The sequence below is a fragment of the Caretta caretta genome, chromosome 11 (assembly GCF_965140235.1).
Source record: "Caretta caretta isolate rCarCar2 chromosome 11, rCarCar1.hap1, whole genome shotgun sequence".
Lineage (NCBI taxonomy): Eukaryota > Metazoa > Chordata > Testudines > Cheloniidae > Caretta > Caretta caretta.
Genome location: NC_134216.1, coordinates 65,374,029 through 65,401,572, shown reverse-complemented (window position 1 = coordinate 65,401,572; position 27,544 = coordinate 65,374,029). Strand labels below are relative to the sequence as shown.

Genomic DNA, 27,544 nt, shown 5'->3' with positions numbered 1-27,544 from the left:
CAGAAACTTTGCTTTCCTCTGTGAGACTTTATGTAAATGTATGGCATGCTCAAATCAATTTTTAATGTTGTTAACTTTATGTATGATTGGGTTTCTGTGTAAGAGTTCAATAATGTATGGAGATGTACAGGTACCCAGACATTCAGGTGGTTTAAGCTGAGTGCAAGATTTCTAGTTTGGTATTATAATGGCAAAAATATTTTCTTTGTATGTACCAATCTTGTTTGTTGTGCCTGACTAGAAAATTAACTGGAATACTGGCTTTTTTGTTTCTTGTTCATAGGGAGTACCACATTTTTCATATTTGTTGGGGACAATTGCCTTCTGATTTGGAAACTACTTTGGAAATAAAATACTGCTACTCTATGTTCTTTCCTAGCTCCAAATGAAGCAAATGAATTTTTCATTCAGATATGGTATACACAGTCCACAGTCACTTTTCCAGACAGTAGATATTTATCACTTCTATGCGAATCGAAGTTTGTGTGAGAACACTTCTGATTTACATAGCATTGAGTCGTTACTCTCACTAAAATATCTATTGCTTTGGCCCAGTTTTAGAAAGTGAAAAAAGGGAAAATGAACATTTCAGATGATGTTTCTGTGAATATCCTTGCAGGCTTTGCTGTCTAGAGATGCCTCGTTTCCATATAATACACAGATGTCTTGCATGGCTCCAGCCTCCATTTGGAGCAGTTCTGAGCATGGTGCAATATCCAGAATAGTACAACAACATATACCGGAGGTGGACTCCTCTCTTCATCCTGTGTTATCATTCCCCTCAGGTAAGACATCCAATTCCCCAACAGAACAGCCAGTTGTATTGAAAAAATCGTAAAATTTATGGTCTGTCTTAGTTTTTATAAATGTTTAAAGCTTTGGCTATGAACGAACCTCTTAAAAGAAATACTTCTTGCTTGTTTATTACTTGCCAAAAGGTGCTCTGACAGATGCCCTTAGTATAATTTAAAGGGACGTGGTCAACTTAAAATTTCATCCTGCTTTCTAAAATATTGCATCTATTATAGATGCGTGTAGCAATTAAGATAATTACAACTGAAAAACACTAGAGGGAAAAATATTTTTCTCCTTTTTTAGTTCATTTATTTTGTACGCTTGATAGCATTTAGTGTTTAATTATTTCTCTTGCACAGCTGGCCAATTCACCTTGTTGGTTATGTAGGTCTTTCATGCAATGACAGGTGAGATATGTTTCTTTTAAAAAATGTAAGACAGACTTGATTGTAAAAGCAAAAAAACTCATTGGGGGATCTTGGACATGTGCAGAGCTTAAAACTAATTTTTAATGTTTTTAATTGAGTAAGTTTCAGGTGATGAGGTCCCTTTAAGATAAATGTATGAAATACTAATATTGTAAATGCAACGTTTTAAGTTGGTGTAGAAAAAATCAGTCAGGAAATTCAAAGCTGGTGTGCTCTGACAGGGACACTAATTCAATTACATTGCTCATTAAAGTATATGTAATGCTATATATTTAACACTTAAACCAGGAGAATTGAAATAAAAAAATACTACATATCTGCAATGTGGCCAAGGTAATGTTGATGTTAGAAACGGTATTACTTCAGAAATTGCCTCTGTATATTCCCATATGAAGAATATGCATTGTGGCATCAAAGAAATCCATGACCCTTCAAGAAAACAAAGCCTATTGAAATCACAAGTACCTTCTCTTGGCACTGAATGTTTGGGGCTGAGCCTGTCAAAAGGGCCATGCAGTTCCAGCCATCTCATTTCCTTTTGTTTACATGGCTAGCTTTGGTCACAGGCCTTTCATTCCATGTCCAAAGAGCTTTACTTGTTTTGCTTTTTTCTCAAGTGTTTTTTTTTCTGGTGGTTCTGTAGTTTAAAAGTTTGTTTTAATTTTTTGAATGTTCTAGGAGTTCAGAGACTTTCTTTAAAATGAATGTTTTATTGGCCTTTCTGCACTGTTGTGCAGAAAAACGTGTTTGACCCCGACTTAGCACTACAAGTGTCATGACTGATTTGACTCTGGTTACACCCAATCTATCTGTGGGTCTCTGAGTGTGCATCATGCCCCTTCGAGTTCCTGGAGATGGATTTATATTCTCACTGCTTTAATTTGGCCTGGAGACTTCTCCAGCCGAAAGGAAAGCTGCTTCTAGACCAAAACAAGCCAGTGCAGGGACTCTGTTGGTGTTGAGGGCTCCCCAAGCACAGACGCTTGAACGTGAGGCTGGGAGCTCCTTGGGTCTGTCCCTGAGACCTCCCAGTCCAGGACCATTCTTTCCAGAGTGAGGCTCATTCTCTTCCATTTTAAGAATAAGATTGAATTAAATTAAAATGGTGAGGAATCTTATGCTTTTGAGGACTGTGCACCACCCTACTAAAGATGAGAAGACAACATCATGGACATGGGGAATGTATTAGGGAGTCTTAGTTCTGTCAGTGTTTGGCTCTGAAGGTCTCTCTGGCCCTTCCTGTATTCATGACCTCTAGAGCGGATGCTTCTAATGATAGACCAGCTCCCTGAAGAGCATAAGAAGATAGAAAAGAACATTTGTCTCAAACTGAAAAGCCTCCCTTTTTTAAGAAGATGATCTGTTCAGCATAAAAATAGAGAAAATGAAGGACATTTGATTACTACAAGGCCACTGGGGCTTACTCAGCCTGAACAGACAAAGAGGGATGTCGCATTATACTCATTCTAATACCAAAGACAACACCTTTCTTCTGAGGACTTTCTTCTCTCCTTCCCAGAAATTTCAGCCTCCCCCATCATGAGACCGAATGAAAAAAGCACTTAAATAGAGGCTAGGCTACAGTATCCGCTGTATGTACACCTTCTGTATCTGGCAGGCCTCACATGTGAAGTATTGCCAGGAGCTTATTTTGTCTACTTTCCTGGCCCTCCTTCTTTTGGGGACCGTTTGATTTATGTCCTAGCAGCATATAGTGGAAATACAATGGATCACTGCATGCTTGAGATTATACAGTTCAGCTGTGTGGCCTAATTCTCATCTATGTTGCTCCCAAGTCCATTTATATATCCCTATTCAGAGATCTCTCTCATAAGGCACTGCTCAGAGCAGAGGTGGATTCCGTCTTAAGAATGGGAGCCCTTAAAAAAGTTGCTTAACAGAACAGAAGGCAAGGAGAAGGTGGTGATGGCCTTTTCCCATTTTGTAGGCAACCAAATAAGATAATGCAGTTGGACTGGCTTACCAAAAGATATTTGCTTTTGGATAGGTAACAGTCATTGCTATACGGAGTCTTGTCCTCAGCAAATCTACAGCAACATAGATATTTACCAAGTATTTGTCAGTGGCTGCAGGATACCTTAGGCATATAGACATCCATGTATATGTGTACTAGACAACTGGCAGTTTCAGACTTGCATGGAACAAATCTTGAAGGAGAATCTGCATGTGGTATGTGCTGATTGTGCCCAGAGCCTGTGAATAAACTGGAGGAGATATCCTTATTCTTTTAAGTACAGTGTGGGAGTACATATTCACAATCTCTAAGACATCCAGGTGATCCTCTCACCTTCTCTCTCTCTTCACCCCCCAAAACAAGCAGAGAAGATAGTCATAATAGTTCTAAGATTAAATATATATATATATCAGGTATATTTCTAGGGTAAAAAACCAAACCTTTCTGGCATTTTTATACTACATAAAGAAGCAGAAAATGTACAGGCCCAGTTAAAAAAAAATCTTTTGCAGGTCCCCATTAATCCTGTGACAAAGAACTTACTTAGATCAGTACCAATTACTGAAATAAGCTGTTCTTTTTGGTTAGCAAAAATTGCTTGTAGAAAAATTTTTGTATTTGCAAATCTCCAAGACACTTGAGATTAAGATGGTATGTAAATGTTGGAAAATTATTGTCCAGCCTTTGGCCCTTAAAATTAGTCTCATTTTTCTTCTTGATTTCCCAGCTGCCAAATTTACCTCCCTTGACTCTTTTTACCTTTCTTTATTCCAAGCATAAAAAGTCTTCATTCCTCTTTGCTCCCTTTTTCTAAATTTGTTTCCTGAGGGACTTTTCAAACAGAGACCTGTTTTGTACATCCTTCTGCCTTTTTACGATGGCTAAATTCCCAAGCACTTGAGATACTTTGTAGACTAAGTCTCCCCCAGGAAGCAAGTCAGAGTTCCCTGTTGCCTTCTTCGTTAGAGACAGAAATAGGGCACCTACCTTGAAATTACCGCAAGGCATTCAGCAATAACAGTTTTCAAAAATACCAAATAATTCTATCCAGATGGCTAGCTTGAGGCTTTTGCAGATCACAAAATAAAAGTGCAACGTGTGCTCTCCACAGCACTGACTTTTTGAGCACCAGTGGGTGCAGATGCGGCCATACATCCACACCATATTCTCGAGGGCTTGTCTACACATGGAGATGTTCTGGAATAGCTATTCCCGAATAACTTCTTGTGTGGACAGTCTTATTCTGGAATAAGAGTACCTACGCATGGAATTATTCAGGAATAGCTGTTGTGCTTTAAATTAATCTGACTTAACTTTCAATGCTAAACAAGCTGTCAGAGCATTGGAGTGCTTTGGGTCATGTTAGCCTACGATCGTTACCCTCACCTTCTGGCTTGTTTCTTTATGGCTTTGTCTTCACTGCTAAAATCAGGTGGGGTGGGTTCTTTTTTGTTTTTTTTACAGTGGGATAATTGGTGTGCTTAAGATTCTAATGCAGACCAAGCACCTGTAATTTTTACTGTAGGGTGGCTAGGTGACGTCAGCCACAGGCAGGGGCCACAGTGTTGATGTCACTTGTCTACCGCACAGTAAAAATTACAGGTGCCTGGTCTCCACTAGGATTTCACAGGGGCATAGCTAATGCATGTTAGTTATCCCACTGTTAAAAACAAACACACACTTTTTTGGCAGGGAAGACACATTCTGTGTGGACAGAGATGAAAGATTGCCAGGAATAACTTCACATAAGAGTCCATGTCTGCATCTTTCACTTCTTACTTTCTGAGTCTCTCTCCCCACTCCCTCCAGCCATTCGTCCCACATATTCATGACTGGGTGTGCCAGAGAGCTAATATTTCAGTTCTCCAAAAATGTCTCTGTTGCTGCTGCTCATAGTCAAGCTTCACTTTTGTCCTTTTTTAAATACATCCCCTTGGCCCCTCTCCAGTTTCGCTATCTGAAGACATTGTCCAGCATGTGCAGCCAGTCAGCTATGTCAGGGCTGCCTCACCATCACTCTTTGTGAGCTTGTGGGCTCGAGGCAGCAATGCTGTTTGTACAGAATATAACACAGACTGTATAAATAGATTTTCCAGAAATGTAATACCAATGTATAACTCCTGGGTCCACAGCTGGCTGACTATCTCAGATGTATATATCTCTTCCTTTGTTTTATAGATATTCCTCTTCATATATATTTTGAAACATTGTTGAAGGAGGACAAGATCAAAGGAGATCCTGCTGACACCTCAGCACTAGGGGTAGAGTTTAAAATGTCTCCATCCAGTGGTATGTGATGCAAAATATTTTAATGAGTGCAAGATTTCTTTTTTAGCTAGTTTCTCAGCACTTTCTTTTTGTATTACTGGATGCTGCCTTAAATATTGTTTAGTGTTTTTAGATGGGCAGGGATCATGCTTTTACTCACTATATGGCTAGCATCCACAACAGAGCTTACAATCTGAACAGATCACAAGACTAGTTGGGGAGAATAACAAGCACTGGAGTTAGAAGGAGGGAGGTAATGAGGAATCGAGGGAGAAACTCATCCCACTCACTTAGATTCCAAATAGCTGGGTTTTATGTGGGAGAAGTGTGAAGGGAATGGGGAGGTAAAATCTTCTATCCTGCAATCTGTACAGGGTTTGAGGCTTCTGCACAGTTCTCCCTTCTTGTTATTTCTAATTATGAGCTGGAATAACAGGTGTAGTTCCTCCTGATAGTTGGGTGTGAGCACCATTGGACCTGCATAAACACACCTGGTTCTCCTTTTCTTTGGCCTTCTGCACCAGTTCTCAAGAATTCGTGAGGGGGCTACCCAAGAGATTAAAATGTTCCACCCAGTGTTGGAAAGTGGCCAAAGCTGTAATGCCACCAGGCCCATATGTTTCCATCTAATATATTGTATTTGTGAGAATATAAAACCAACCAGTGCCAAAAGGTGTTTCACACCAGTATGCTGTTGACTCATCTAATTCACTAAATCCTTGCTAAGCAAATTATGTAGAGACTACTTGGAAATAACCCATAGTCCTGTTGCTGATTGCTCTCATTAAGAGGTGCTGCTTGCTGCAGTCAGAATGAGCTCAGAAACTTCATAACAAACCCCTCCAAATGGTCACTGCAGGCTTATTTAAACACTGCTTTTGTAACGCTATAACTATATTGGTTTAGAAACTGAGCAGGGTAGTACAGTCCCCTAACATTGATGCCTTTTACCAGTATGAAGGTGTGTATAGAGATATAGCATATTCTTATTAGTTTATTCCCATTCAGGAATAAGTTATGCTGATATAAGCACCTTCATACAAGTATAACTGTGTCCACACTGAGTATTGCTTTAACTATATCGACTTTTAACCTGATACAATTATAGCAGAACAAAAATAAGGGGTATGGACCATCCCCAGAATCCTTGCACTACTTGGAGATGTCAGTGTGCTGGAAGAGTTAAAAATGAAGGCATTGATACAGTAAAGTACTTAAATGCATAAGTGAAGTCAATGGGACTGTTTAAGTACCTTGTTGAATCAGGGCATGACTAATTATTTTAAGTGAGTTTGTCTGTTACTTAAAGCTATAGATTTTTCCTTCTTTTACTATGTAAACAATTTCTTTGGTTAATCAGCTGGTCAGCTGCCTAGTAGTTATTAGTTGTTGGTTAGACTTTGTCAAGATAAAGGAAAAATGACTGTGTGTATTGAAAAGCCAAATAAAATGACGTATGTATGGCAAAAAAGGTAGCAGCAGCAGCTGTAATAAGGCGGTTTTACGTGAGTTCTGTGGGCTGGTAAAGTATTGCATTCTGCAGGAAATCTGCCTTACATCATATCCCTTATCTCCACTGTACCATACATTGCGCCTCTTCCACCTTAACTGCTTTTTGCCCTGTGCTTGGTATTAAAGCTGTTTTTATATCTCTAACTGCTTACATATAAATGGTCCTTTTAGAAAGATGAGTTAACACTAGCTGAAATGGGAATTAACCCTTGCTGTAGTACTGTTACGAGCAAAAAAGACACAAAGGGCCAGATGCTCCTCTGTTACACTAGGATAAATCAGTTGGTCAATATGATTGCATCAGTATAACTGAGAGGTGAATTTGGCCCCCATGGTTTGAATTTTTTGTGTCTACACATATCAGAGATTATTAAACTATTTATTTGGTATGTTTCTGATTATAAGTACCTGTAGCTCTTTCATTATTGTTTGTAAAGTGAGCTTGGCTGTAAGTTGCATCTAATGAAAATGAATCTGAAACTTTGCAAATGTTGCAGAATTTCATCAACATAGTGCTTCTCTCAAACAATGGAGCAGTGGCTATTTACTTAATTCCAAACCTCAAGCAGCATCAGGAACATCTGAACAGTTGTCCGAGGGAAGAAAGAAAAGGCACCTAAGTGAGACAGCGATAGGTAAGGGAAAAATAAGAGTATATAAGCTACTGCCCTTTCTGAAGATACCTTTTTATCATTGGGCCTCATACATTATTCTAAATTGTTTCTTCAGATAAATGGATGGATAACTTTATGAAATTGTATTTTACAGGGTTGTGAGAAATAGGCTTAAAATGCACTATGCAAAAAATAAATGCACACCATTTAAGGCATGCCATTTTCTGCTTATTTTTATTTCTTCCATCCCCCCGACACGTCTCACCCCAATTGTACTTAGTGTGATTACAAAACTGGACATGCTTCTGTTTTTCATTGTTAGAATACTCCTTAAGGAAATTGCTTAGCCATACAATTGCATTTGTGTAATACTAGGTAGTGTGGTTTTTATTATGTTTTTTTTTTTTTTAATAATTCTCCGTGAAACAAACTGTGAATAAATTTGTAAATCATACACTCAGCCAAACATTGACTATTTCTGAACTCAGTAAGCTATGTTTCATTTATTGTATGCTGTGGTTCCTGATTCTGGCTTCTTTTTAAACTGTTAAATGTAAGAATTATGGACAAGACTCTTAATAGAGATGGTAGGTAACCAGTGTTTTTAAGAAGGTGCTAGTGGTGATCATGATAGGTAGTTATAGACTGCACTAAGTTAATTGTAACAGCAGTTAAAGATAGAATTCTGTAAAGCACCTTGGTGAATATGACCATATAGGGATCCAGCACAACCTCTGTAAAGGAAAATAGTGTCTCGCCAATCTCTCAAAATTCAACTGCACAGTGGATAAAGGAAAATAGATGGATATAATGTATTTGGAAGTTGAGAAAAACATTCACAAACTTCTTCACAAGAAACTTAAGAAAACTAAGTCACAGGGTAAGAGGAAAAGCAGTTAAGGAGTAAAATTTGGATTAGAGACCGAAACAAAATTTTCAGTGTGGAAGAATAGTAATAATGGAGGACTCAGGGTTCGAAAGTAGGACCTGTATTGTATAATATATCCATTAATATGGAGGAGCAATGAAATGACAACATTTGCGGATGACACCAAATTTTTTTGAGTAGTTGAGACTAGAAAGAAGAATGAGGAACTTCAGAAGGACCCAACAAGGGTAGGTGGCTGAACAACATGTCCGGGAGACTCAGTGTAGACAAGCGCACTGTAATGCACTCTGAAAACAACAGTCTGAACTACTCGCACCCTATTATGACATGGCAATTCCTATGATTGTAGTAATAGCACTTAAAGAAAGAAAAGGAGTACTTGTGGCACCTTAGAGACTAACCAATTTATTTGAGCATAAGCTTTCGTGAGCTACAGCTCACTTCATCGGATGCATACTGTGGAAACTGCAGAAGACATTATATACATAGAGACCATGAAACTACCTCCTCCCACCCCACTCTCCTGCTGGTAATAGCTTATCCAAAGTGACCACTCTCCTTACAATGTGTATGAAAATCAAGGTGGGCCATTTCCAGCACAAATCCAGGTTTTCTCACCCCCCCCCCCCCCCCCGCAAAACACACACACACACACAAACTCACTCTCCTGCTGGTAATAGCTCATCCAAAGTGACCACTCTCCTTACAATGTGTATGATAATCAAGGTGGGCCATTTCCAGCATAAATCCAAGTTTAACCAGAATGTCTTGGGGGGGAGGGGGTAGGAAAAAACAAGGGGAAATAGGCTATCTTGCATAATGACTTAGCCACTCCAGTCTCTATTTAAGCCTAAATTAATAGTATCTAATTTGCAAATGAATTCCAATTCAGCAGTTTCTCGCTGGAGTCTGGATTTGAAGTTTTTTTGTTGTAAGAAAGCGACCTTCATGTCTGTAATTGTGTGACCAGAGAGATTGAAGTGTTCTCCGACTGGTTTATGAATGTTATAATTCTTGACATCTGATTTGTGTCCATTTATTCTTTTGCGTAGAGACTGTCCAGTTTGACCAATGTACATGGCAGAGGGGCATTGCTGGCACATGATGGCATATATCACATTGGTGGATGTGCAGGTGAACGAGCCTCTGGTAGTGTAACTGATGTTATTAGGCCCTGTGATGGTGTCCCCTGAATAGATATGTGAGCACAGTTGGCAATGGGCTCTGTTGCAAGGATAGGTTCCTGGGTTAGTGGTTCTGTTGTATGGTATGTGGTTGTTGGTGAGTATTTGCTTCAGGTTGGGGGGCTGTCTGTAGACAAGGACTGGCCTGTCTCCCAAGATTTGTGAGAGTGTTGGGTCATCCTTCAGGATAGGTTGTAGATCCTTAATAATGCGTTGGAGGGGTTTTAGTTGGGGGCTGAAGGTGACGGCTAGTGGCGTTCTGTTATTTCCTTTGTTAGGCCTGTCCTGTAGTAGGTGACTTCTGGGAACTCTTCTGGCTCTATCAATCTGTTTCTTCACTTCTGCAGGTGGCTATTGTAGTTGTAAGAATGCTTGATAGAGATCTTGTAGGTGTTTGTCTCTGTCTGAGGGGTTGGAGCAAATGCGGTTGTATCGCAGAGCTTGGCTGTAGACGATGGATCGTGTGGTGTGGTCAGGGTGAAAGCTGGAGGCATGTAGGTAGGAATAGCAGTCAGTAGGTTTCCGGTATAGGGTGGTGTTTATGTGACCACTGTTTATTAGCACTGTAGTGTCCAGGAAGTGGATCTCTTGTGTGGACTGGACCAGGCTGAGGTTGATGGTGGGATGGAAATTGTTGAAATCATGGTGGAATTCCTCAAGGGCTTCTTTTCCATGGGTCCAGATGATGAAGATGTCATCATTATAGCGCAAGTAGAGTAGGGGCGTTAGGGGACGAGAGTTGAGGAAGCGTTGTTCTAAATCAGCCATAAAAATGTTGGCATACTGTGGGGCCATGCGGGTACCCATAGCAGTGCCGCTGATCTGAAGATCTACATTATTAAGGATCTACAACCTATCCTGAAGGATGACCCAACACTCTCACAAATCTTGGGAGACAGGCCAGTCCTTGTCTACAGACAGCCCCCCACCTGAAGCAAATACTCACCAACAACCACATACCACACAACAGAACCACTAACCCAGGAACCTATCCTTGCAACAGAGCCCATTGCCAACTGTGCCCACATATCTATTCAGGCGACACCATCACAGGGCCTAATAACATCAGTTACACTATCAGAGGCTCGTTCACCTGCACATCCACCAATGTGATATATGCCATCATGTGCCAGCAATGCCCCTCTGCCATTTACATTGGTCAAACTGGACAGTCTCTACGCAAAAGAATAAATGGATACAAATCAGATGTCAAGAATTATAACATTCATAAACCAGTCGGAGAACACTTCAATCTCTCTGGTCACGCAATTACAGACATGAAGGTCGCTATCTTACAACAAAAAAACTTCAAATCCAGACTCCAGCGAGAAACTGCTGAATTGGAATTCATTTGCAAATTGGATACTATTAATTTAGGCTTAAATAGAGACTGGGAGTGGCTAAGTCATTATGCAAGGTAGCCTATTTCCCCTTCTTTTTTCTTACCCCACCCCCCTCCCCCAGACGTTCTGGTTAAACTTGGATTTATGCTGGAAATGGCCCACCTTGATTATCATACACATTGTAAGGAGAGTGGTCGGTTTGGATGAGCTATTGCCAGCAGGAGAGTGAGTTTGTGTGTGTGTGTGGGGGGGGGGTTAGAAAACCTGGATTTGTGCTGGAAATGGCCCACCTTGATTATCATGCACATTGTAGGGAGATTTCAGAGGAACAGCCGTGTTAGTCTGTATTCGCAAAAAGAAAAGGAGTACTTGTGGCACCTTAGAGACTAACCAATTTATTTGAGCATGAGCTTTCGTGAGCTACAGCTCACTTCATCAGATGCATACCGTGGAAACTGCAGCAGACTTTATATACACACAGAGAATATGAAACAATACCTCCTCCCACCCCACTGTCCTGCTGGTAATAGCTTATCTAAAGTGATCAACAGGTGGGCCATTTCCAGCACAAATCCAGGTTTTCTCACCCTCCATCCCCCCACACAAATTCACTCTCCTGCTGGGAGAGTGATCACTTTAGATAAGCTATTACCAGCAGGAGAGTGGGGTGGGAGGAGGTATTGTTTCATGGTCTCTGTGTATATAATGTCTTCTGCAGTTTCCACAGTATGCATCCGATGAAGTGAGCTGTAGCTCACGAAAGCTCATGCTCAAATAAATTGGTTAGTCTCTAAGGTGCCACAAGTACTCCTTTTCTTTTTGCGAATACAGACTAACACGGCTGTTACTCTGAAACCTGTCACTTAAAGAAAGTTACAGCTTGACAGTATAAACCTTTTAGAGAGCAAATTCTGTGAGATTCTGACAATTTCATTGAGATTTTTGTTTACAAAAAAAAAAAAAGAAGATACCATCAGGGTTGCAATTTCCTGGTGCCAGCATGCTGCTATGCAATACATTTCTACATAGCAGCAGAAGCTCTAGCTCAGTGGTGGGCAAACTTTTTGGTCTGAGGGCCACATCGGGGTTCCAAAACTGTACGGAGGGCCGGGAACTGTATGTAGGGAAGACTGTGCCTCCCCAAACCCTAACCCTATCCGCCCTCTCCCACTTCCCGCCCCCCTCAGAATCCCAGACCCATTCAACCCCCCCTGCTCCTTGTCCCCTGACCACCCCCTCCTGGGGTCCCCTGCCCCTAACCGCCCCCCTGGGACTCTGCCCCCATCCAACCCCCCGGCTCCCTGACTGCCCCGACCCCTATCCACACCCCCACCCCCTGACAGCCCCCCGGGACCCCACACCCTATCCAACCGTCCCTCTAAAGCCCCTTTCAGAATGCGGCCCTGCGAACATGGGCGGAGGACTCAGGAGGAGCAGGGGCAGCCACACAGCTGGAGAGAAGCGGCGGTTTCCCCTTTAAAGTGCCGCTTCTCTTCGGCTGGCTGCATGGCCGCTCGGTGCGCCTCCTGAGTCCTCCGCCCGCGTTTGCCACGCTCCCGCCACCCGTACTGCCCGCCTGCTCCCCTGAGGCTGCAGGTGAGCCTCCCTCCCTGCTCTCCCCTGCCCCCGCACTGCAGCCCCCTCCTGCGCTGGCGGCATGGCGAGCTGAGGCTGCGGGGGAGGGGCCGGGGACTAGCCTCCCCGGCCGGGAGCTCAAAGGCTGGGCAGGACGGTCCTGTGGCCAGATGTGGCCTGCGGGCTGTAATTTGCTCACCTCTGCTCTAGCTCATTAGTGCTATATATGTATTCTTAATTTGGGCTCTGTCTAGGAGAAATTATCCATGAGGAAGGTCAGCAGCCTGGTGAGCAAGGCCAAAAATAAAATACTCTGTGCCAGGGAGTTGCAGAGTTGCTTATGAGATGAGAGTTCATATACTTGACCCACGCTGTGCATTACGATGCTTTATCTAGGGTCTGTTACCTCTTTCTCCCGCATTGGATCCACTGCTCTTGACAGACCCTCTTTATATTTAGTTAGTGTTCTAAATATGTTTAGGTTAGTATGGGATTCTCTTTTCTTCCTTTAAGTTGGGAGAAGAGAGAATTGGGAACAATGGTGGTTTGCTTTTAGAGTCCAAACAAAATTGCAGGAGGGGCTATATTCACTGGGATTGAATGAAAATTACCCATAGATTATTATTTGTCTAGAACATTGAATCCACTTTATGGGAAATCAGACTTGCGGGGAGAAAACTGACTTTGCCTTTGTCATCTTTGCTGCCAATTCCACTTAGCTCTCAGTTGGAAAAAGCTGTTGGGTATGGAAAAGCTGACTGGGGACTCTCATGGCTACGTGATATGCAGCCCAGTCAGGGAAGGTTACACTCTCTATTCAGGTGGTGGCCAAGATTATTTCCACAAACCTGATTATTGTTGGTTGTACGTAGTCCGGTAGCTTCTGTAAAGGAGGCAGGATCTGACACGATGAGACTGCTTCCAAGAGGGAATTACCCCCTTGAACTAGAGAGAGAGTTTTTGTGAGACAATAGTGATGGAGGTGAATTTGTGATGGATAGAGCTGTGTAAGTGATTATTTTTACAGCTGGTTGTTAGGTGTTCATGAAATCTCATGTGTTCAGCTGTGGGCTTTCAGAAAAGGCCTCATTTGCTACTATGTCGGGAATATTTTTAATGTAATAGACGTAATATTTAACGTAATATTTTTTTTCCAAATCTTTTTGTGGCAGGAGAAAGTAATAGTAGGTTTGAAGCTTTTTCCTTTCGACATGCAGAACCAGAATCCCATAACGATTTTACTGCTGTGACCCATGTCAATCTGATGTCTAGATCTACCCAAAACACATCATCACAGGTAAATGAAAAATGAATATATTGATGGATTAATTAAAACTTCACCAGAGAGTTGTGCAAATTAGTAAATAAAAAATACAAGCCTTTTACATTGTACTTTGCTTTATGCAATTTTACACATGCCTAATTAGAGTGAGATTACTCGTCTGTATTGGGAAGGGAATGTTCTAAAACATAGAAGTGCATTCTCAAAGACAGGTATTTCACAGACCGTGAATTAGTTTATCAGTAAAAGCGTCAGAGTCCTGTGGCACCTTATAGACTAACAGACGTATTGGAGCATGAGCTTTCATGGGTGAACTCCCACTTCGTCGGATGCATGTAGTGGAACTACATGCATCCGACGGTTTTTTAAAAAACCCTGCATTTAAAACTAATTAAATGAATTATGATTTAAGTCCCCACTGAAACTGTGACTGGAGGCTTTTATAATGCCACCTCCTGATGGAGCTACACAATATTGGCTGGCAATGTAAATACAATTGTGGTACTTTATCCTGTTGCATCTTGATTTACCAAACCATGACTATTTCAAACTCCTATTTACTGAACTACTAGCAAAGCCTCTGCTAAAGTGGTGGTGACATCCAGGCCCCATTGAAATCAATGCCAAACTTCCCATTTATTACAGTGACAGAATTTCACCCTAGAAGTGTTCAGGTTTCAGTGCTTTGGAACTTTGGAATTCTGTAGGACAGAAATATGAAGACTTACAGTTTACAAATACTGTACCTGATAATCGAAACCTAAGTGATGTTCCCTCCGCAGTTTGGGTAATGCAAATTCTATTGAATTTCTTTCCTTGACTGAGTCTTTTACACATCTGCATCTAGTGAGAACTTCTTTCCTTTACCAGATTGAATGAAAGTGATTTATTCTGAAACACGCTTTTTCAGTTGAAAACAGAAAGCTCTATAATTTAGATTGAATCATGTTTTAAACCCAAACCGCCTACTGTAATCCAGAAAAGTCAGTCCACACACTTGAGAGAAGAGGTTGGATAGCCCCAAAGAGGAAAACACTGAGTTCAGCATCCTCTTATCCCTACAAAGGGATTTCTGCGGATTTCCAGACAAATATTTTCCATCTAGATTACTCTATATTGATAAATTCATTTCATATACTGCATTTAGGCTCTGACCTCTTGGAATTCTTATTTTTATCAAGTACAAGAACATCTGTGTAGTGGTCAGGTTATAGGTTAGTAGATTTATCCTAGAATGCCTTCAGTATAGCCTGAACATTATGAAGAATATAGCTATCAAGAGTGGGATTGTCAACAGTGGTGCTCAGTATTAACTGTAATTGTGAAATCAGTGTTAAAACTTCCATTGACTTCAATGGGAACAGAGTTAGTCCAAAACTGAGTACTTCTGAAAATGTCATTCTAAAAAGCCACTCTGCGTTTGTCTATCTGTTAAATGTACAAAAAAACTGTTAGTTCTATTGTCTTAGAGTTACCATGCAGCTATTATCATTAAGCTAATGACTCTTCTGTATTGTTATACAGCATAACTCTAGACGGAGACTGAGAAGTGAGAGCTCCTATGATATAGACAACATTGTTATTCCTATGTCACTGGTTGCTCCCTCTAAATTGGAGAAGCTGCAATACAAAGAAATCCTTACTCCAAGGTATGCTCATTTCACGCTCTTTGCACCCCACTGATATTGTTTTCTGTTTTCATAAATGTTCCTCCTTTCCCCCCTGTTGCATGAAAGAACCCCCCAGCAGTGGGGAAGATTGACTGACAATCCAAGGGAAATGGTCAGACTGCACACAGTGTCTGATGCCCAGAGTAAGCAGACTGTAAAAATAAAGAGGAATGTTTTTCTCTAACCTTAATTCTAGTACTCATTGCAGACACAAATGTGTTTTAAGAAGATTCTCTCTCTCTCTAAGTAGTTAGGTGGAGATTATCTTTTTTTTAAATTTCTTAGTTCAGCAGAAAAAAGCAACCTCCCAATAACATGCACAGAAAAACACATACCTGTACATTTTTTTAAAAATTCTGATTTTATTAATTGAATTTAACTTTTTCATGTAGCATAACCCCATTATTTCTGATATCTGGTTCTCTAGACTTGTTTGAAACACGTAGATCCTTTGATTCTTGGAACAGTTTAAGCAAGTTTTTGTTAAACTAAATAATGAGTAAGTCATCTAAATTAGCAATGCCTGGTCCTTTTATCTGCAAATCTTTGACTTGTGTTTCAGGCTGTTTTTGTTTAAAGGCTTAAAATAATATTAACAGGACAATGTTAAGGAGCTCAGATTCTGTATTTTTTTAAAGAAAGATTTTCTAGAACCTAATGTTAGAAGACACATTTTCATGACTTTTATTTAAATTAAAATCATTTTACTTAAATATTGACATTCCCTTACAAAAATTGCAGCATAAATACTGCAGCATTGTGCTATTTAATGAGAACAGGACAATCTCATTCCACTGCTGAAGTGATAAAACGTTCAATTTGGCTAATCCTGTATTAACTACCCTTCTCCAATTCGTAGCTGGAGAGTTGTTGAACTTCATCCTCTGGGGCGATCTCATATAGATGAAGAAGAGGTAAGCTATATTTTAATGAAACCAAGCATTTGATAAACCACTTATTAATGTATGTTTTTAGTAGTCACTGGTTTCATGAAAACCCCTGGTAAGTCTGAAGTTGTAAAAATAAGCTGATTGTACTAACTATGAATGTAACAGCATTGTGTGAACACGTATGTTTTATATACTTATTTTGTTGGATGTCTCTTCTCCCCTCCTACCAACCTCTTAGTGGCAACACTAATGAGTGATGGCAAGGTGAATCTCCATTAGGAAGCAAGGAGACGAAAGAACTGGGAGTCAGTGCTAGTGTATAAGCAGCAGCCTACCCACATCCTAGAAACAGGAAGCATGGGCCTCTAGCTTCTTGCACCCTGATTCTTTCCTCTTTTAGCCCTAAGACTAAGAGGAAAAGAGGAAGGAGAAGAAGAGGTTAGAACACACGGATTGTTACTCAAGAAAGAGAGAACACACGGAGAGTTGAGGCAGCTAAGGTTTTCTATCTCAGAACCTGCACCTTGTTGGGCAAGGCTCTAGCCCCCCGGGGTCCAGCTAGTGATTCAGCAGCAAGCCTCTTCTACCAACCTCCTTCCACAGTCACTGCCATTCTCTTTCCGAGGACTGGGACACTGGAGATTCAGTGGGAAACCCTCTTCAGGGAGTGGGTAATCAGGTGGATCTCCAGGTTTGCTAGCAGCCCCTCTTCCTCTGCATTGTCTACAAGCAGCACCAGAAAACCAACTCCTTGGGCTTTGTAGCATCTTAGCAGGTATTTTTGCCTCTTTTTTTTTTTTTTTTTGTGAGGGCCACTAGGTTTTTTCAGACCCATCTCTATGTTTGCCTACTCCTTGCCTTGTAGTTTGGTTTTGCATTGGTGGGAGGAATCCATTTCTCCTTCCGACTTCCTGTCTGAAGCAGTGCAGCCTGCAGCACTCTCCTCAGCAAACCATTAACCATTTCTTCATCACCCACTGCTACTGTTCCTTCAGCAGCATGGGTCAGCCGGCCTCTTTCATGGCACCCCCCTGGGCTTATTGGTTTGGGGAGCTTTCTTTCCCTCGAGCAGGCATGCAGGGCATTTCCCAGACCCAGTGTGAACAGACCAGATCCATTCTCCAGTCTTTGGTTCCTCCTCCTCTCCATGTTTCTGTTGCTGTTTCCCCTGACCTGGGTCAAATGCCTAGTAAGAAACCTGCCATTTTTGCTACCTTCCCAAAATCTTTGGAGGTATCTGATTTCTATCTCTAATCCTATCACTGACCTGTCCCACTTGCCTGTCCCCTACTTGGACTAACAGTAAACACAGCAGATCCAAGACCAGCATCCAGACCTTGATCCCAAACAAAGATATTGCTGCCCTCCTGGATAAGAATATCCTTCCTAGAGCCCCTTACCCTGAGGGCCCCTTCTATGTGGGAGTTAGATGCTCCAATAAACTAGCCAAGGAGTAAACTTTTCAAAGGGTTCTCTCTCCCTTCGAGACTGAAGAGGTAATATCTCGCCATGCAGCAATCCTAGAGGTTATTCTGAGGAGTGGGATCAAGTAAACAAATGATCTCCTGGCTCCAGAAAATACTCCAGGTCACAAAGGATAAAATATTTATTCTTCCCAACGTAGATGCCGCCTCTTGTCTCTCTGAAAATGTACTTTGCCTACATATTCTATAATCTCCACAGACAAGGCGGCCAACCTTTCCCATTGTAGGTCCTAGCTGTTGATTTCACTCATTTGGCATTGTATTCTGGGCTCTAGAGAAGGAGAATGTCTCCATCCTAGTGTCCCCTTCTCTTAACCTAGCTGGTGAGATTCTTGGTTTTCTTACGGATTCTATCTAGTCTGCCTTCTTCCTGTTTAATGCTGCCTTTGATAGGCTCATAGATTTAGAAGGAATCCCCTCACTTGCTACAGCAGCTGCTATGTTTGTGTTTGGAGCAGGAAGGCTGCACTGAGTACATCACAGACCTTTCCTACAAGGGTATGAAGCTATTTGGAGAACAGCTAGGTAAGGGTAATTAAAGGAGCGCTTCTTGCTCAAGAACCTTCTCCCTCAGCACTCTTATCCCTCCTCTTCCTCCTCTAGACCTGGTTATCGGGGGGAAAAAGAATTCTCACAGCCATCAACTTCCCTCTTCAGGACGCTAAGGAACACGATCTTCACTCAGAATCTTCTTCTGCAAAACTCTAAGAGCGCCTGTGTGGCTTTGGATCCCATACAGAGCTCCCGTTATGTTACATTCATCTCTGTGGCTGAAAGAACTGAGCTATCCATCTCTAAAATCTGCATGGCAGCTACGTGGTCATATAAGTATGCCTTCATTTGCCATTACTAGTGGAACTGGTGTGCTTCAGGGGACAGTTCCTTTGGCCAGAACGTGCTTCAAGCAGCGCAATAAAGTAACCCTATCTCCTGCTCTGTTTCATTTCCTGTGATGTTTGCTGTCAGTTGCTGGGTAGAATGAGACAAGAGACACATCTGGCAAAGGAAAATTACTGATAATTTCTGATAATTTTTGTTTATCATAGTCATTTTCTCCCATCCTATCTTTCCTCGATTTGGAGAGGGCCTGCTGTCCTGGAATTGTCGTATTGTTGTATTGTCTTGGAAGCGCTCTGATTAGAGGAAATAGGCTTGTTGGTGTTCATCTGTGATTCATTGTTCGTGTTCTTCCGCCTCTTTACCTTAGGATTCAGGCTGCTGATAGTCATTACAATTACTGGGTACCTTGAGAGAAAAGACATGTAGCTTCTGAATTTCCTGATTTCTGTGTTGAAATTTGTGATCTATTGTTTCCTTAATGTGGGGTTTGAAATTAATATTGTCTAAGTTGAAGGCTGTAGCCAAACATAGTTGTAATCAATACTAGCAGTTTATTTAGTAATTGTTGTTTGTTTCAGTAGACACACGCACTTTTTAATGTTATCAGTGTGGCGGGGATGAGTTCATAAACAACAACTTTTCAAGGTTGGAGGACTCTTTTTAAAGTTTCCCAGGAAGTTCTTTTGATTCATATTCCCACATGGCATCTGGTTCAGCAGAGTGGAAGCTTGACCAGATGCTGTGGAAGGATCCAAACCTAGGTTTGGTTAAAGCTTTTTCCTCAGACCAGTCATTAGACATGCCTAATGGTGGACATACCTATTAATTTTATTTTTATAGCGGTTGTCGGGGGAGCAACTGGGTTCTTCGAGTGCTTGTTCATGTCCATTCCAATTAGGGGGTGTACGCACGTGCATGGCAGGCAGAAGTTTTTTTCCCATAGCAGCATCTGTCAGATCGGCTTGGGTGCCCCCTAGAGTTGCACCGTCGTGGCGCTCAGTATAGAGTCCTGCCAACCTGCCACCCCCTTAGTTCCTTCTACCGCTAGTGACTGTTAGCTGTAACATCCCATAGCCCTTGCTTTAGCAAGCGCCTTTCCTTGTATTACCTGTTATCTGTAGTTAGTAGTTGTTGTTATAGTTAGTTTGTTGGGAGTTCCCCCCGCCCTTCCCGCCCCCGCCCCCGATACCCAGAGCCGTGGTATGCTGTGGTTCCCGGGACTCAAAAAGTGTGAAGTCTGCTTTAAGCGCAGGCCAAAAAACGATCCACACACTGCATGTTTAGGGTGCCTAGGTGAGGGTCACCAAAAGGACCGCTGCAGAATTTGCTGTGAGTTTCACCCCATAACTTTGAAAGAGAGGGAACAGCGGCTCAAAGTTCTGCTCATGGAGGCAGCTCTTTGCCCCCATTCAGACCCAGAGACCCCGCGCCCACCCACCACCCAGTGCCCTGGCGCCATCATCCAGGGAACCGGTGCCGAGAAAGGACTCTTCCCAAGATTCTCGGCACTGTCATGGCTCCTCCCATGTCCATTCGTCAGGTAGGCACCAGTCTCAATTGCCAGTGCCTCAGAAGAAAAAGAAGCCAGAGAGGGATTGTTCTTCCCTGGCCAAATCTAAGGAGCCGGTGACTGAGAGACCCCAGTTGGGCCACAGCTCCACATCGCCAATGAGGGCCGTGTCAACTCCTGCCCCGGAAGGGCGGTTGACTCCGGCCCCACCCTGCTTGCCGGACCTCAGGAGTCAGCAGCTGCAGCTCCAATCGACCCCGGAGGCCTTTAATGCAGCTCAGGACTTGTTGTGCCTCATGGCGCCATTCTCACCTCCAAGGAGGGACACACGGCCAGCGTTGACAGCACCAGTCCGCCTCGCAGTACAGTCAAGAGGGAAACCAACTATGCTGTCCCGGTGCTCGCCTTCTCCACAGTGCTCTGATGCCAGTCGTTCGGGAACAAGAGCCCAGTCGGTCCCCTAGTTCCTGACGCTCAGCACCGCGCAGTGCAGCATCTCCGTGGTCTTCCTTTTTGGAGACCTCGGAGTCAGAGTCTGACTCCTATCGCTCCGACACAAGTAGTAGCAGGTGGTCCAGGTCACGGTGGGAGAGACTAACTCACCTGGCACCGTGGCCTCTGCAGTGGCAGAACCTGGAACTGTGGCCCTTCTGGATGCCCTGGGCCTTCTATCAGAGCCAGGGACAGAGCTAAAGGTAACGCTCGGTAGCAACATCTGGAGCCTTGACTACTTTCGTTTCAACCTCCCACCCCTCAAGGACCTGCGATCTCCCAGGCACCACAGCCAGCTATGGAGGCACCGCCGCCAAGTACATCGACGCTGTCGGCTGCGGCACCGTCACCAGCACCATCGGCAGCAATGCCTGCAGTGCAGCCTGGTATGGGAGTCCTCTGTCTTGGCACCTAGGGGCATGGCACCGTCCAGGTCGACTCCAGCCTGGGATCCCCAGGAGTCATGGGAACTTGGGCACCGAGGGGAGGGAACAGCCACCCTTTATGGGGGCTTCTTTCTCCTCCTCACCAGATGAGGCACTGGTGGTGACCCTATAGCTCCAGCTCTGGAGGATAACTGGATGTTGCAGCAGTTGCTGTGGCGAGTTGCCCAGGCCTGGGCATTCAGGCGGAGGAGGTAATCAAGGACGCGGATCCCATGGTGCACATCCTCGCGCCCTCCAGACCCGCACTCATTGCCGTGCCTCTTATCAAAATTACATCTGCTACAACCAAAACTTTATGGTAGACCCCAGCCTTGTTGCCCCCCAAAAGCTAAGCGCAATGAAAGTCGTTACTTTGTGCCAACTAAGGGTTATGAGCATCTTTCCTCGCACCTGCCACCTGATTTCCCTGGTTGTGGACAGTGTTAACCAGCGCGAGCAGCAAGATTACCAAGGACCCTCCCCTAAGAACAGGGAGGCGAAAAGACTCGACTTTTTCGTTAGAAAGGTCTAGTCTACAGGCGGGTTGCAGCTCCACATTTCAAACCAGCAAGCCATTGTTGCAGGTACTGCTATAATACATGTGAAGCAATGGCAAAATTTGCAGAGCTGCTGCCACAATACTCCCCTTCTGAGTTCTCGGCTTTGGTCGAGGAGGGCAAGCTCATCTCCCGAGCTTCCTTGCAGGTGGCGCTAGACGAAGCTGATGCAGCCTCCAGGGTGATGGTTACAGGGGTGGTCATGAGAAGGGGCTCTTGGCTCCAAGTTTCAGGTCTGCCATACAAGGTCCCACAGACCATTCAGGACCTCCCCTTTGAAGGTGTGAATCTGTTTTCCAAAAAGGCAGATAAAAGGATTCATAGCCTAAAAGACTCAAGAGCCACCTCAAATTGCTGGGCCTCCATACTCCCACCTCGCAGCGGAAACACTTCAGACCACAACCTCCTCCGTGGTTCTGCTAACAACAGAACGACAGGACAGTTACTAGAGGAGGAATTGGAGCGGTAGGAAGAGGCTGCACCTGTTCTCAGGCCAGGGCTCTGGCCAATCCAAGCCACTTCCTGGTCCCAAACTGGCCTTTTGAAGGTGCGGTTGAGGATGACATACCAGAACAAGAACTGGATCTACTCCGCCTTACCTTTTCATCCCGACTATCCCCTTTCTACCGTGTATGGTCCAGTATCACTTCAGACCTCTGGGTGCTCTGCATGGTAGAGAGGGGATACTCCATCCAATTCTGTGCCCTCCCGCCCTTCTATCCCCCTTCTCTGTCCCTCTTCAGGTACCCCTCTCACGAGCAACTCCTTATACCGGAAGTGCACTCGCACCTTTCGCTAGGGGCAGTGGAAGAGGTTCCTCAGGAGCAGAAGGGCAAGGGTTTCCTATTCCCAGTATTTCCTAATGCTGAAAGCCAAAGGCTGGGTTCAGGCCCATCCTAGACCTGCAAGAACTCAACAAGTTCATGAAGAAGCTCAAGTTCCTCATGGACTCTTTGGCCTTCATCATTCCTTCATTGGATCCAGGAGACTGGTATGCCGCCCTCGACTTGAAGGATGCATACTGTCACATAGCAATAATTCTGCCCTACAGAAAATACCTCAGGTTTGTGGTGAATAACAACCAATATCAGTTCACAGTCCTTCCGTTCAGCTGTTCAGCGGCACCTCAAATGTTCACCAAGTGCATGGTAGTTGTGGCCGCGTTTCTGCACAGGTGTTAGGTACAGGTGTTCCTGTACCTCGACGACTGGCTCATCAAGGGCCGCTCCAGAGCTCAAGTGGAGGCACAGGTTAACTTCATAAGGGTGACGTTTGGCAATCTGGGCCTTCTTCTGAACGAGGGGAAATCCAGCGTTGTCTCGAGTTCAGCGGATAGAATTTATAGGGGTAGTGCTGGACTCGACCCAGGTCAGGGCGTACCTCCTGGAAGTGAGGTTCTAGGCCTTTGGCAACATCATTCGAGATCTCAGGCAGTTCCCCACTACCACAGCAAGGAATTGCCTGAAAATTCTAGGACGCATGGCAGCCTGTACCTATGTGGTGCACTCAGACTTCGGCCTCTTCAGTCGCGGCTAGCATCGGTGTATCGACCAGCCCGGGACATTTGGATAAGGTTGTAACCCTGCCCCACCAGGTTGTCGATTCCCTCCTGTGGTCGCTCGACGCACAGGTAGTATGTGCAGGGGTCCCCTTCTCCAGCCCTCAGCCGTCTCTCTCCCTAGTGACGGACGCATCAGCACGGGGCTGGGGAGCACATCTGGGGGACCTCAGGATTCAATGCCTCTGGTCTCGGGCAGAGCTTGCTCTCCACATCAATGTCAGAGAGCTGAGAGCATTGCACCTGGCATGCCAGACTTTCCATATCCACTTATCAGCCAGCTTTGCAAGCATGTGCACTAGGGCCTGACCCAAAGCCCAGTAAAGCCAATGGGAGTCTTTCCACTGAAGTCTGTGGACTTTGGATCAGGTTCTAGGTCCCCAGCAGGAGCTCACAGGAAGCTGTGGAGTGGAGTCAGACTGTGGAGTGCTATGTTCAGATAGATTTACCAGAGAATAATGCAGCTGCAATAGTTTGTGTTCACATCTAACACAGTTACAAACGCCCTCATCCATTCTGTAAAATCATGTGCCTAACACTGTTGCAGCAGAAACCACATGGCTGTGTGCGCTCTGTTATAGGGTATTACCAGGGTCCACTATGCTCTTTGGCAAAACTTAACCTAAAATCTGTGGTTAGCTCCCTCCGGCTTTGTCTACACTATCGCTGTAGCTACACCTCTGTAAGGTCTCCCATGTACCTGCTCTATGCCGGCAGGGGAGAGTTTCCCGCCAGCGTAATTAAATCACCCCTAACGAGTGTCTCCCGCTAACAAAGCGCTGTTCACACTGGCTTGTCGGTGAAACTTATGTCGGGCAGGGGGGTGGTTTTTTTCACACCCCTGATTGACAAAAGTTTTACATGAACAGTGCCATTAATGTAACATCCATTGTTGTTTAAAAACAAGGTGTGGCCATAGCACCCTTCTGCTCTGAAGAGTACATTACCGCAGTCCTGAACCTGTTCTGAACTATGCCAGAGAGAGGGCCTGTGGAGAACTGGTCCTCGGGTGTCTTGAGGAGAGCAAAACACAGCTCCTTTGTGTGCATATCCTTGTTCTTCTCAGCTGTGACTGAGCAGCAACCTCAATTTTCAATGTGCTGCAGAAGAACGAAGAGTCAAACTGTCTCAAAATGCAGGGCAGATCTGGTGTCTGGATCCAGAGGGCTTCACTTAGCAGCCTGGGTCTTGTTCTTAACTGAGCAACCAAAATTCTCATGAGCTTGGATCTAAGTGTCTTGCTGGAGTTCTGCAAACCATTCACTAAGAAATCTTTTGCGTTGAAATGGTGACTGTTTTCTGCTGGATTTCGTAGTAAGAATGTGGCATTTCATCCTTCCCCCAGGGCCTTTCATTTTAGAATGTTTGGTATTCTTAATGAGGTCATGCTTATATCAAAGCACATTGCTGCTTCCCACTCCTGCAGCATGAGTATCTTTTTTTTCTCTCTCTCTCTCTCTCTTCCATGCACCCTTCTGTGAAACATTAGCTTAGAGTTGTTGCATTCCCTCATACCCTCTGGGCTTCTGGACCTTGCCAAGATATATTGGACTTCCTCTTCAAGCAATTTTAGTCTGTTCTAAACATCATTTTTCTGGTTGCAGATATGGTAAACATTGGTCTGAGCAAAATCCAAGCCCGTATGGCCCATGCTCCATTTAAACTATTTCACAAAGATAACGTTGTGTTGTATCTTCACCTCAACTTCTTGCTCCACTCCTCTGAAAGCTTCATAGTATGCCTGGTCAGGCCAGACTTTAAAATTTGGATAGGTCCAAGCCTTCTAGGAAATTCTCTCAGCTGATCATATTTGGTAAAACATCCAAGGCAGTCTCTGTTTGGAGACTGTCTAAATTGGATACATATGATAGGCTAAACTTACAAGGCTATGAATAAGCATAGAATTGAGCATAGAGTTCCAGTGTTGAGAGAATTAAGGGTTTTTCTGGTAGTGCTGTGTGTGCCTTTCCCTCTCCCCTTTGCCATGTCTCTCTAACAGATATGTAAGTCTGCTGCACAAAGTTCAGTTTATCCAGCACTGTTCTTTCAAATGGAAGCCCAACTGAAGGATGAAACACTGTTTTCTCAGTCTTTTTTCAGCTAAGCACTTCCAAGCCCTTCTCCTGAACACTGCTGCAGTTCGTTGTTCTCTGAAAATTGGGTCTCTGTGGAGGGAATTTTTGAAGAATGGAACTTGCTTATTAGTAACTGGAATTTTCCAAATGTATTGCCTCTGCATATTTACACACTTCACCTCATCCCCAGACTTCCGTTGAGTCTTGGATGCTGAAGTAGAGAGGAACTCAGGCCAGCTGGAGACACTGGCTTTTTATAACCTGGAGTAGAATTCTTGGGGTCGTGGTTAATGCTCAACAGTTAACTTCATAAAATAGCCTGGGAACTTTTTTTAAGGTTACTGTTACCTGAGGATCTACATGCTTAACTCTTAAAAACTTGATTTGCTCTGCTAATATAGAACCAAAATGCAAAAGAATCGGATAGTTTACATCTCTGAAGGAAAATGTAGTTGCTCTTAAGTGCTATAGCTCACTTCTTCTGTGTCCTGCTCCAGAAGAGACACAAGTGTGCATCCACAAATGTAGTACGTCTCCTGTTTACTTGACTTACAAGTAAGTAACCTTCCTCTTATTTTTCAATCTAGTGTAGTCCTTGAGTATTTCCATAGAGGTGTGAATAATTTTTATATCAACTTGAGATCCACCCCTTCCAAACGTGTAAATTAGCGGGCTAAAAAGTTGTATCATATAGCTGTACTTTTCTGTCATGTTTTAAGATGAACACATACAGTTTACTATACTTTTGTACCCTCCACTGCACATTCTTTTTGTTGTGCGTGTGACACAGATTCCCCACAGGACCATATAAACCCATTGTTTTAATCTTTAGTGATGCTTGTAATCATGGCAACAGCCATCTCACTTATAATTACAGATCGAAGATCTGTCAGATGAACTTTTTTCTTCACGTCATGCAAAATATGAAGAGAGAGAGAAAGCAAGGTGGTCGTTGTGGGAACAGAGCCGATGGCCCAGAAGAAATAGCAGGCAGGTGTATTGTCATAAATGGAGGACTCTTACAGAATTATTGGGATTTTCTGTTGGTAGCTCAGCAACTTTTAGAAATGCTATCAGTAGAGTGAAGCATCTTTGAAAATGAGGGTATTCCCCATCAAATAGTTTACCATGCACGGTATCATGCATATTTAATTTGTTGCTCGAAAAGGAAAGCTATATAGCTTTAAATCTTATGAATTTTAAGAAAATCTGGGTTATTGGCATATTAGTGAACAAAATCTTAACATTTTCTGAACTCATCCCACTGCTGCTGTTCACTGCCATGCTCAGTAATTATTGCCTTAGACAAACAAATAGGGTGTCACATCTTACACAGTAATTTCTGATTTAGATGAAAGACTGGGGTGTCACTTTTCTGGATCTAAGACTGAAAGTAATTGCATTCAGAGACCCACTTCAAGTACTGGATTCTGTTAAGTTTGTACTTTCAAAAAAATGTTGTCGAAGATACTAAAATGTATTTAAATATTTTATACCAAGGTCAGCTTTGCTTTAGAGTTCCGTTTTCAGGTTATCTTTACTTCTAAGCATATAAATTTAGAAGCCATTATTAAAAACTTGGAGTAGTGCCTCTTTTTCCTCATTTTAAAAAAAAAAACTGAATTGTTTCCAGTCACTTGACAGAGAAGTTATTAACCAAAGCTTAATTTTCTCATTTTGTCTTGTACTAGATCTTATAGCAAAAATGCTGAAAGACAGCAGGGACAAGATCCAGTACTGAAAGAAAACCATTGCAACTCATGTGCTTCACTGCATTGTGCTGCTGAAGCTGCTTCTGATCTTACTTCAGAAATCCACAGTTCTGTATGTTTAAGGGTCCAACAGTCTTCAAAGGAAAACCAAGAAGCAAAGGTATGGTGGTTTTTAGTAAGTAAGGGCCTGATCCAATGCCCATAGTTCCCCTGACTTCAGTGGCCTAAATTCAGTGGTCTAAATCTAAAATTGCAAATGTAAGTGTTCTCATCTCTAATTTTTGGATTGCATTTAGAGCTTGTGCAAATTACCAGATTGAGATCACTTCCAAATGAAGTCCTCGATTTGTCAACAGAATAGGAACAGCACAGGCAAAACTTTCACTACTGGGTCAAAATGTCTCAGCCTCAGATGAGAGAGTAGCAGGCTCTCTATTGATACATTCAGTAGCTTTTTTTTCAGAGG

General features: G+C 43.2%; 1 protein-coding gene across 3 annotated transcripts in view; it reads left to right on the top strand.

Moving 5' to 3' along the window:
- KANSL1L (KAT8 regulatory NSL complex subunit 1 like) overlaps positions 1-27,544 on the top strand; it is a 97,607-nt gene that overhangs the window by 67,849 nt on the left and 2,214 nt on the right. For all 3 annotated transcript variants that reach the window (XR_012664454.1, XR_012664455.1, XM_048868492.2), the window contains exons 7-14: positions 620-785; positions 5,377-5,487; positions 7,476-7,613; positions 13,756-13,880; positions 15,390-15,514; positions 16,395-16,449; positions 26,244-26,356; positions 27,058-27,238. Coding sequence is in view for 1 of the 3 variants with exons in the window: in XM_048868492.2 (XP_048724449.1) it covers positions 620-785; positions 5,377-5,487; positions 7,476-7,613; positions 13,756-13,880; positions 15,390-15,514; positions 16,395-16,449; positions 26,244-26,356; positions 27,058-27,238 (1,014 nt within the window). In the remaining 2 variants the exon portion in view is untranslated. The remainder of the gene's footprint in view (positions 1-619; positions 786-5,376; positions 5,488-7,475; positions 7,614-13,755; positions 13,881-15,389; positions 15,515-16,394; positions 16,450-26,243; positions 26,357-27,057; positions 27,239-27,544) is intronic.